The sequence below is a fragment of the Cyclospora cayetanensis genome, unplaced genomic scaffold (genome assembly GCF_002999335.1).
Source record: "Cyclospora cayetanensis isolate NF1_C8 unplaced genomic scaffold, CcayRef3 CcayRef3_contig_171, whole genome shotgun sequence".
Classification (NCBI taxonomy): Eukaryota; Apicomplexa; class Conoidasida; order Eucoccidiorida; family Eimeriidae; genus Cyclospora; species Cyclospora cayetanensis.
The window spans coordinates 44,493-55,410 of record NW_020312116.1 but is presented as its reverse complement, the minus strand read 5'-3'; the positions used below and the strand labels follow the sequence as shown (position 1 = coordinate 55,410).

General features: G+C 54.7%; 2 protein-coding genes across 2 annotated transcripts; both read left to right on the top strand.

The window, feature by feature from the left end:
- The first annotated feature begins 1,381 nt into the window (after positions 1-1,381).
- LOC34621750 (flap endonuclease 1) lies at positions 1,382-3,713 on the top strand. Its single transcript, XM_022734944.2, has 4 exons — positions 1,382-1,605; positions 2,108-2,870; positions 3,321-3,529; positions 3,653-3,713. The coding sequence occupies exons 1-4, from the start codon at positions 1,382-1,384 to the stop codon at positions 3,711-3,713; spliced, it is 1,257 nt and encodes a 418-aa protein (XP_022591740.2).
- Positions 3,714-5,803: 2,090 nt separating this feature from the next.
- On the top strand, positions 5,804-10,918 carry LOC34621751 (AP-3 complex subunit beta; the record flags this gene model as incomplete). Its single annotated transcript, XM_026337252.1, has 2 exons — positions 5,804-8,816; positions 10,854-10,918. Coding segments are annotated over exons 1-2 (3,078 nt in total), but the record flags the coding sequence as incomplete, so codon positions are not given.

The following is a 10,918-nucleotide window of genomic DNA, read 5'->3' as shown; positions in this document are numbered from 1 at the left end:
AGGCGTACGCAACCGCTTCGAGCTCACGCTGCAGATCTAGCTCCAGCATGGCCTCCTCTGAAAGAGAAGGGCCCCTTTCCATCTTTACAGGCGCTATGGGAGAGAGGTTCCTAGAGTGCCTTGCAGGCAAACCCCCTCAACCTTGGCAGGCAGCTGACTCTGCCCTGGGAAATTAAAGGGAGTCAGCGGCAGCAACTACTTTTATGGAGGCCAAAGGCCCTGCAACAGCAATACAGTGTGGGGCGTGGCTTTCATAGCCGCGGGCCCCCGCGGCTGCCCGCTGGACCATTGGAAATCTGCTGTGTATCCCCGCAAGATATGCCTCAAACACTGAGCTTTAGGCCTCAGAGGCTAACCTCTAAAGTCTAGCTATTAGGCCATGCTATCCCTGGGTCGAGCCAATGCATGTTGACAGCTGCCGAAAAGGAGGAGCCCTAAAGGCTGGCCTGGAGTCCCCTTTACACGGAATCCCGACAGCGCGGTGTTTCCTGACTGCACAAGGCTACAGGGGTTCTCCAAGGGTTCTTGTTGACTATCCTTCGGATGCAACGGCCAATTTTTCTCTCGCGCACTCTGTGGTTCTAAGAAGTCGTTGAATAAGCTGCAGGGCTAGCGGGCGAGACAGTTCCTTTGCTGTCCGCTTTTCTCCTCCCCGTGAGAGCATCCCTAGGGACTACAGCGTTTCCATACTTCAGCATCTGGATATGCGAGCGCGTATCTTTTAGCAGAAGTCATGAAACAAGCAAATTTATCACAGCACTAGCGAGATTTCGGGTTCTCGGGAGTATTCGGCACACGCCAGAATCGCGTTACGAGTTTATATCTTTTGAGCCTGTCGCAGTTTCTTCTTTCTCCAGCAGCCTCTCCCGTCTCTTACGCAAGCACACACATTTAAGATTCTCTTCCAGTGTGCGTCCCTCCTCTACACCCGCACTGCACGGGCTTCGCGCCTCTCAGGCCCGACCAGAGCCAACCACACAGCCCCAAACACACGGGTGTCGTGGCTCGAAGCACGATCACCGAGCTCTGTTTATCGCAAGGAAACGAACTTGTTGACAGAGTCTTATGGCTCCTTTCGCATGCAACATTACGAACTCAAAGGTCATCGCTGCCTTCAAGATCAGGGTTTCTGCGTATAGTAACCCTGGCCCCTCAGGGGGTTGTGGTGGGCTGGGACACATGCAGCACTTCTTGCCTGCTGCGCGAAGTTACCGCCATTATCGCGATACAGAATCCACCGAAAAGTGGTCTCTTGTTTCAGGAGGCCTTAACGAAGCGCAAGTAAAGCCAGGCCTTTCGTGTCCTTTTCCACTCGCTGCACCCGCAGGAGCGCCATAGCCATCCTTCACAGGCCCTACACCGGACGCTTAAGCCCGGGAAGATGGGCATTAAGGGCTTAACGAAGTTTCTGGCAGACCAGGCTCCATCTGCCTTGCAGATGGAAGCTCGAGCCTCTCTGCTAGGCCGCGTGGTCGCTGTGGATGCCTCTATGGCGCTATATCAGTTTCTCACGGCTGTGAGAGACGCACAGACAATGGGAAACCTCACAGATGAGTCCGGGAATGTTACCAGTCACCTGGCTGGAATGCTTGCAAGGGTCACCAGGTATGCCCAGCACACCCGCAGGAAGGAGGCCGCAGTGGCTCGCAACCTACAAAGCCACATGCCTGTATACATGCGGCCTTCCGAACTGCCACAGAGTCTTATAGTGCCATTATTATGCTTCTTGTACTTTGATCGACCATCCTCTATGGATACGCCCACAATCGAGCGCTTGTCACTTGCCTGGTAGTATTGGCGCTGCACCATGAATATCCCATTCCTTCTCTTCACATGCATGCATGCCTATCTTCGTGCATGTTCGCCTGCCTCTCTACACGCCTGTTTGCCTGCATGCCTCTATGTCTGCCTGCCTGTCTGTTTGCCTGCCTGCATGCCTCTTTGTCTGTCTGCCTGCCTGTCTGTCTGTCTGCCTGTTTGTTTGCCTCCCTGCATGCCTCTTTGTCTGTCTGCCTTCCGTCCTTCACTCTTGAATCGCCAAGTCCCTTTCTATACTTTTCGAATTTCGCGTGGGTTTTGTTTTTGCATGCGTCTGTTTTTATCTTAGGATGCTAGAACAAGGCATTCGGCCCGTTTACGTTTTTGACGGGGCAGCCCCCGAGCAGAAAGCTGCCGAGTTGGATCGCCGCAGGGAGCGACGAGAGGAGGCAGTGGCGCTCGCTGAAGCAGCGAAGGAGGCTGGCGATACGGCGGAACTGAGGAAGCAACTGGCGAGAACTATTCGCGTCAGTCCAGAGCAGAATGCAGAGGTCCAGCGGCTGCTGCAGTTGCTGGGGTTGCCTGTGGTGAAGGCCCCTGGGGAAGCAGAGGCTCAGTGCGCTGCGCTTGCAAAGAGCGGCAAAGTGTGGGCATCCGCGACGGAAGACGCAGATGCTCTTACTTTTGGAACGCCTATTCTTATTCGGAATCTCACATTCAGCGATAGCAGCACGAGCAGCAGCAGCAGCGGAGCTGGTAGTGGTACGGGGGTCAAGGGGCACCCGGTGCTTTCTATTCGCCTTGACAAGGTCTTGAGTCAGCTGCAGCTCACGATGGATCAGTTTATCGATTTTTGTATTCTCTGCGGCTGCGACTATTGTGGATCGATTCGGGGTGTCGGTGCCAAAACAGCCTACAACATGATTAAGCAGCACGGCAACATAGAGGGGGTTTTGGAGGCTTTGGATAAGGAGAAGTACACGGTTCCCGACCCCTTCCCCTTCCAAGCGGCGAGAGAATGCTTTAAACAGCCCTTGGTGCTGCCGCCAGAGGAAATCTCCCTAAAGTGGGGCGACGTAGACGAGCAGGGACTTAAACAGTTCCTAGTGCAGGTAAGAAAAGAGGAGCTTGAGGCACCGGTGTTTGGGTTGGGGGTTTTGTGGAGTTCGCCATTGGATTGTTCTCTGCTTCCCTGCATTTTAAAGGCATCAAAGGAAGTGAAAACACAGCAGGGTGCACGTACTTACTTCGAGACCTCAGCGCCAGTGGGGTCAGGGGTCAGCTAGGCCAGGGGCACGCATGCACGAGCAGACACGCACTCCCACGCAGTCTTTGCCAGAAGGGAGGCAGGAGAGTCTAATAGGGAAGCAGTGCATCCGAGTAGAAATCCCCTCTGTGCCTCCATCCTGCGGGCTCAAACTATTTGTCGCCTGTGCAAGCGTCAGCAGTGCTGCTTGCGGAGTAGACGTGGTCTTTCCTTCTCTCTTGGCATGTGTCCTGACCCGCCCCCGCCTGTTCACACCTCAGAAGCTCTTTCCCACTTCTTTCTTGTGGTCGCTCAGGAACGAACCTTCAGCGAGGCACGGGTGGAGGGATACCTGCAGCGTCTGCGGAAGGCCAAAGGCCTCTCCACGCAGACACGGCTTGAAAACTTTTTTGGGAGCACGGTCAGCAAGGCCTCCGATTTGGCTGTCAAGCAGAAGACAGAACAGGCCAACTCGAAAAACGCACAAAAAAAGAGAAGTGGACACTTCAAAGGACCCCCCGCGAAGCGGAGATAAAACTGCAAGGAATGCACATACACTGTACTCCTCACCCTACTCCGCTTTCCCACAAGCGGAAGGGGAAAAGAAACTTTTTTGAGGCCCCCTCATGCGAGGCTCTGGACGACCAGGGAACTCGGAGGACATAGAGGAGACTCGCACGATCGCAATAGGCTGACTGCTCCCACCTAATGCAGTGTGTGACTCCTATTTCCTCGTTTAAATTAAACGGAAATCGTTAAAAGCCCTTTGCCCATCCGTGCACCCGCCGTCTTAAGGGCTGATCATCTAACGGGTGACCGCCACGGGCTCAGGACCTAGAAAGTGTAAATATTTCTTCATGGCTTACACCACCTCGAGCGAGTCCCTAACACTCCCAGTCGTAAGGAGGGGGTACGTGTCGTACAACAGACCAGATCACAACATAATAGGCACAAACTAACTGCCCACACACTTACAAGCTAAAAATTACACCAACGCATTTTAAGCTGGATGAGCAAATTGGCCTGCAGCAAGAAACACTACAGTAAAACGTGCAACGAGATAACTTGGCTTTGTATTGTAGGAAGTCTCCTTCCCTTGTATTTTCAAAGGGGGTCTCGTTTCTACAGCACTTGCCTGCACACAATCGGATCAAATCAACAAAGGGCAAGTCATTTCCTGGAACACTGTATCTTTTGCCCGGCAGGCCCAACTCAGGAACAAGCCAGTGTGTCCCATAGAGAACTTTTTGTTGGCAGTCGTTGGACGCATTACACACAAGAAACGCTGCTACTCTTAGGATCACTTGACCCCGCTTCTCCCTTTTGCATTGCCAACTCGGGCAGGCGTACACTGGCTTTCTTGAAAGCATCAACAGTTGGGAGGCACCTTGGAGGCCTTTTAGCCTTCCTCTGAGTTGCCTGCAGTTTCGCGCACCTCATGTAGGCTTGGAGTCGGTCGGCCCTCTGTTGTGCCTCTAGTGGACGACCAGCTTAATTACAAGTATAGACATTCAAAGGTCCATTATTTAAAGAGCCTGGGACCCAATGTTTAAATGACCACACAGGAAGATAGAGCAACGCGCATCGACTGTCACTGCCGCCACAAATGGTAAATGGGCTTTTCAGTGAAAAAGCCTGTGGAACTCATGCCGCTTATGATTTGCGTACAGTAGCAGATTCTCGCCAGGCAATCAGGAGCTTCCGAATGCCCAAGTACGGCAATAGGAGGACAGACCACAGGGAATATGAACAGCATGGTCGGGGAGGGTGCTCGAGTGTTACATAAGGAGGGCACATGCAACGTGTCTAGACCTCAGTTTTTTGGATATACGTTGCCTTGTGGTGGATATTGTAGTGTAGAAGGGTCGCTTCCTCATGCTGTAATGTCCGTGAGTTGCAACATGGTGTACTTGCCGGGGTGCCTATAGGGGCAATCCCTACTTAGGCCTACCTTATGTTCAGGTTTCAAACTGCATCCAAAAGAGTGATTAAACTTAAAGGGCAGGAAACAACAATTGCCTGCTCTCATACGCAGAGGGAGTACCTAGTACGTACCACCAGGTCGCGGCTGCGGTCGGCAGGGGCTACCGTTGTTGTGGTGAATTCACGGTTACATCGGTCTGATTCTTGTATTTCTGAGGAAACTGCACGTTTACTTTTTGCCCGGTTCACTGCAATTTTCTCTGGCTCTCGTTTTCACTGACAAACTAATGGCGCAGCCTTGATGCTGCGTGCCTTTCCCTCCGTCCGTATGTTGTATTGTGCGGCGAACTGAATATCTGTGCTAGTCTCTACCGTTAGCAGCCTTTCTTCACCCACAGGCAAATGGCCGGCATTCCCCTTCTCTTACTCTTTGAGCCCAGCAAAGTACCCTCGCCGGGCGCTGTATCCGTATCAGCGCGCGGCTCAAGGAAATCATCACCGAGACAGAAGTAACGCCTCTTCCTGGTGCCTCTTTCTGCATGGAAACCAAAGCAAAACGGCCTCTGCTTCTGTCCAGCAGCCTTCATGCTTGTATTGTGACCACTGCTCTGTCCTAGACCCCCAGAGACAGCGCCGCCATCACCCTCATATCATCTTGTCTACAGCCTCTACTTGGCGCTTGTTCCGCTTGCCTTCTCACTTGCCTCGCACAGACTTCTGTACATGATCTGAACTGTCTGTTTCCGTCCGCCAACCCGCAGAGGCCCTCCTCGTTGGCCTCTGCTCTCTGCCTTGCCTCATCAAAGCACCCATCGCGAAGCACGTTCTTCCCAATCCTGAACGCTTTGCGGTAGACAGCTCATTAGTCCTGTGCTCATGGAGCAGGTTGGAAAGGTGCGCAGCGCCACACAGGCGGCAGCAGCTCCCCTCGTTCAAAAGGCATCGGATGGGGTACGTGCGCTGCTGAAGCTGGTGAGCACCGGCGAGAGCAGCTACTTCAAGGAAGGCGACGTACAAGTCAGCCAGATAAAGCAGCAGCTCTCTAGCGCCAACACAGAAACCAAGCTGGTAGGCCTGAGGCGGGCAATCGCGGCAGAGGCGGCATGCGGCTCTGCGGAGTTTGGGGAAGGTTCCTCCTCCTCGTCTCTATTCTTCGCGGATGTCTTGAAGAACCTCTCGACGTCAGACTTCGAGCTGAAACGGCTGGTGTATCTCTACTTGGTGCAGCATGCACATGAGCACCCCGACCTAACGCTGCTGTCCATCAACGGGTATCAGAAGGACCTCTACAGCGCCTCGCATGTGGTGAGGGCTGCCGCTCTGAAGTCTCTCTCCTCCCTCTCCATGCTGGAAATCGTCCAGCTGCTCGTATCAAGCCTCAAACGGGCAGCGGCAGACACTTCGCCTCTTGTCAGGAAGACTGCGGCGCACGCGGCAGCCAAAATTTACTACTTGGATACAGATCAGAGGGAAGAGACTGTCGGGGTCCTGCTACAGCTCTTGGGAGACGGAGAAATAGCTGTCTTGGGTGCAGCTCTCATCTCCTTTCGTCTTATCTTCTTTCAGTCGCTGCTTGCGAAGCAGTCTTCTTCGGAGGCGCCAGGCTTCGACGGGGGACCTCTCGAGCGCCCTTCTTTTGGCAGGGATGGCGATGAGACTACAGGGATTTTTTCTGCAGTGTCTCAACAGGAGGCCTTGGCTCTGTTGCACCCCTTCTACGGGCGGCTCGTTGCGGTTCTGCCGCAGCTACAACCAGCGCCTCAAGTTGTTGCCGTCGATCTCTTGACGCGCTACTGCCGCTGCTTCTTCAGGCAGCCTAGGCCGCTTGAAGGAACTTCCGAGGATACCTCGAACGAGCGAGGCGAGGGGTTGGACGTCGTCGTAGAGGCTTCTCCAGACGGCAGCAGTGCAGGCGCAAAGACGCAGCCGCATCTCTCCTCCCTTTCCTTTTTGACGTCTAGGGGGAGCAGTCTCCAGAGACAGCTCGGAGAAGGGGGGCAGCCTCCCGAGGCAGGCGCGCGGGGGCCTCTTAAGAGACACTATGGGCCTGTGCCAGAGGATTTCGACCGATTTCGTGGCTCGCTCGAGCTGTTACTTGTAAGCGACAGCGTTGCGGTCGTCGTGTCTGCGTGTGCAGCTATCCAGTGCCTGTTTCCTTCGGCATCATGGGACTGTGTGGTGTTGCCGTTGTTGCGTTGTTTGTACACTTGCCCTGTGGACTTCAAGGAGCCTCTCTTGCGCGTGATAGCGTCTTTTGTGTCGGTATGTCCGCGGCTCTTTTATCCTCACTTGCGAGAATTCTACTTGAAACAGTCCGATGCCTTCCCAGTTCGCCAGCAAAAGCTGTCCTTGCTGTATTCTCTGGCGATGGCATATCCCTCCTGCCTCGCTACGCTGCTGCCCGAACTCCGGGTGTACGTCCATTGGGCTGGAGACGAGCAGTTGAGGACCTGTGTATTCCGCTTGCTCACGTTGTTGGCGCTGAGACACAAACAGGCACAGGCCTACTGCATGCGTCTCTTCGTGTCTCTGCTAGACTCCGGCTCCGCCGGTGTTGCAGCGGAGGCTGTCGTGGGAGTCCGCACGTTAGTGCAGCAGAAACAAGACGAGCAGGATGCAGACACTCTGGCGCGCCTTGTGCTGCATCTTGCTGCGCAGCTGTCTAAGATTACATCCCCTCCTGCGAGGGCCTCAGTGGTGTGGGTAGTGGGGAAGCACCACGCACAAGTCTCGTGGGTTGCTGCGGATGCCCTTCGCCAGCTCACCAAGGGCTTCATGGGGGAAGCTGAGGAGGTCAAGCTCCAAATTCTGCTTCTTGCCACGAGACTGTGGGCGTTTCATCTCCAGAATATGCGCGAGGGGCCTGTAGGGGCCGCTCGCGCAGATTCAGAGGAGGCCTCAGTTGAGGAAGCCTCCCCGCAGCACCAGCAACAGAGCGGCGAGCAGCGTCTGATCCCCCCCCCGACAAGGGAGCAGAGTAAGCAGCACTTCCCGCGTCTGGACGCCATGCTGCGCTTTCTGCTCGAGATGGCGGCTTACGATCAAAGCCACGACGTGAGGGACGTGGCTCGGCTGTATGTGGCTCTGACGTCTGCGCTCTCCCGGCCGGAAGTCGCCTTACCCGAGGGTCAGAGAGATATGCGCCGCTTCGCGAATCAGTTCTTGCACAGCCTTTCCTCGTTTGCACCTCCACCGGGTGCCCCAGTCAGAGACCTAGGGAAGCAGCAAACGGAGGAGGGCCTCGCAACGCGGGATGGGGGGGCCCCCCCCCTTTTAAGCCCGCCATCAGGAGCCGACACTGAGTGGCCGTGGAGCTATTTGTCCTTCCACACAGGCCTCGCTCTCCCTGGAGACATCCCTCTCCCTGCGTTCGCTTCAGAGGATTCGGCAGCGTCCTTGCGTCAGAGCCTAACTGAGGACGAAGCTCTGCGCCAGTCATTTTTGTCGCTGGGTGTCAAACCCCCTCCACAGGGAGGCCCCTGTGCGAGCGGGCACAGTCTGACAACTCAGGGTCCCCGATCTATCTGCTCGGCCGACATTATTCGACAGGAGAACGCAGCCACGTTAATGGGAAGGGCAGATGGGGGCAAAACGCCTTTTACAGAGATAGACCTGGATTCTTTCTACGAGAACGACCCCCTTGCGGATCTGGCACATCTGAATGGCACTTCCTCCGCTTCCGCCAACAGTACGGAGTGCACAGGCACCCGTTCTAGTGGCGTGTGCGCCGGGGAGGGGGGCCCCAGCGACTTGCATCATGAGGCCCTCTGGGCTGCATTTGACGGCTCTGGGGAGGCAGGGGCAGACACGGGGATGGGGGTGATGCCCAGCATCACGCCAGTTGGCGGCATTGTGGCAGGAGAGGATGACGAGAGCGAGGACTCTCGACTGCCTTTACAGTCAACTGCAGACACTAGTGGGGGGACCCCACCATCCTGCCCCTTTCAGGCTGACGGCTCCTCGGGGATGCCGACAGATATTTCCGGGAGTGCCAAGGGCCAGGGGTGGGGAATCTCCCCCCCCGTATCCTAAGAAAGCTGACTGGGCTTTTTCGGGCCCCTCTTTTCAAGAGTTATTCTTGACCCTAAACGTGAAAACGGGGGCTCTCTTTCTGAGGCTTCAAATACCTGGAGGGTTCGCTCTGACCGCTGTTTGCTTGTATACGAGGCAGGGGGAGTTCAGGCATCGTGTCTATTTCTGTTGTGTTCTGGGTTAAATTCCGCACAGCCCATATTTTAGATAACCTAAGATAGCATTCGGGTAGATGCCGGAACTGGCTTAACGGTGACCAGTATCAGCACTGTCTTCCACTGTCTTTAGCTGTGCTCGATGAAGCAAACGTAAGCAGAGGCACGAGACTTCGATGCATGTAGGTGCATGCCCCTTGGTATGTGCGAGAAACGTAACTGGCCTTGCCAAGGGGATGGAAAGCGAATCAAGATATACTTGCAGTTTGTCATATCTACGGCAGCCCCGTTACAGGGCACAAAGGTACTCCTGCACCCAGCATCTGCCGCCGTCTGCTGGAGGCCGAAGGGAACACTCTCCTATGTCTACTCATGAAGGGCTGAACTGTTAGGATCCTGACTGGTGTGGTATTCACGGTAAGAGGCCATTATGTGAGTAGAGGAAGCTACGGTTTGCCACCTAGCTGTTCATGAGCTATTTCTTTGTTGAGAGGACGGCTCTGCCATGGAGCTGCCTGCGTTGTGCTTCGAAAGAAACATAACAGGTGCTGGGAAGGGCAGTATACACACTAAGACCTCGCCCTGTTCTTATAAAGTGAGCTGACATAGAAGCAGGAGAAAAGCGCTGTGATGGAACTCAGCTCTCATAGCAGGTTTGCTGGTCCTATTGCTTGTGGCCTGGGCAAGCGGTTGTTGCTATCGCAGGTATACCGGCATTGGCTGCCACTCGCGGGAATTACTGGCAAAAGGTGCCTACAAGCTGAGGGGTTAGGAAACTGCGGGTCTAGAGCAAGAATCAAATCACACCTCTTCAAGGTTTTATGCTTGGTGGGCATGACAGGTCCTCTAAGGGTCGCAGCCCTTTCTGTAGATGACTGTTCTTATCGCATTTGCCTCCCCAAGCTCGCATCTACTCAGACGCCAGTGCTACCAGGCCTGTGTTTGAGCTTCACCACAGTCTAGTGCAAGCTAGGGTGCACTGGCGGTCCGCTGCTATGCAAGGGTTGCTTGGATCCTGGCTATGGCCCGTGCTTCTACGGCCGTTTGCAGGCACATTTATCATTTGCTCACTCCTCAAAAGCAAAACTGCACTAGAACAGGAAGCCGGGGAAATTACTCGTGCCCTCTTCTTGTATGTGAAGTCACCCAAGGCAGCGCAGTGGCAATTCTGCGGAAATGCGACCTTCTGTGACTCCCCCCTGAATTTAGGGGTACACTAAGGCAGATCTCGGCGTCGTCTTCAGTCTAATAGTTGCTATAAAGAGTAATGGCCCTAAATAGTGAGCGGCGGCAGCCGGTGCTGCTGAGGCGGGTACGCAGGGCCCAGAAGGTAGTAAGGTACCTAAACCAGGCGAGCATCCCATAGAAAAGAAAAAGCTTTCTCCGACGCGTATTAATCTAGAATCCCGAATGCACATAGGTAAGAGACTAATGTGCGCGCATCGTTGAAGTCCCTTTTGCACAGACGCAGCACCATCATCATGTAAGGTACCACAGGGGGCTACCACGCCCAGCCCTAAGGCAATTGTCCTTGTGCGTTCAGGTCGAAGAGTTACTTAATGAAATCTGTATCATGCATTTTTTCATGATCCACACAGCTCCAGTGCGATGCACCCTAGTCCGGCCCACTGCAGGCAGACTCCGGGACGCTCCCCAATTAGGCGTCTTCCTTCCTCCAAAGGGCTGTATGCAACTGACCGCAAGCCCTCTCCCTGTGCTCCTCTACTAGCACCATTACTAGCAGGAACTGCAAAGACAAGATCAGCCGGAGCAGCGGGAGCAGCAACGGAAGAGCAAACAGGGG

Bases quoted from the DNA above. Each gene is read 5' to 3' on its own strand.
- LOC34621750 (XM_022734944.2), top strand. From the start codon at position 1,382: ATGGGCATTAAGGGCTTAACGAAGTTTCTGGCAGACCAGGCTCCATCT. The intron at 2,871-3,320 runs GTAAGAAAAGAG...GTGGTCGCTCAG, and splicing joins TTAAACAGTTCCTAGTGCAG to GAACGAACCTTCAGCGAGGC. The intron at 3,530-3,652 runs GCGGAGATAAAA...CTGGACGACCAG, and splicing joins TTCAAAGGACCCCCCGCGAA to GGAACTCGGAGGACATAGAG.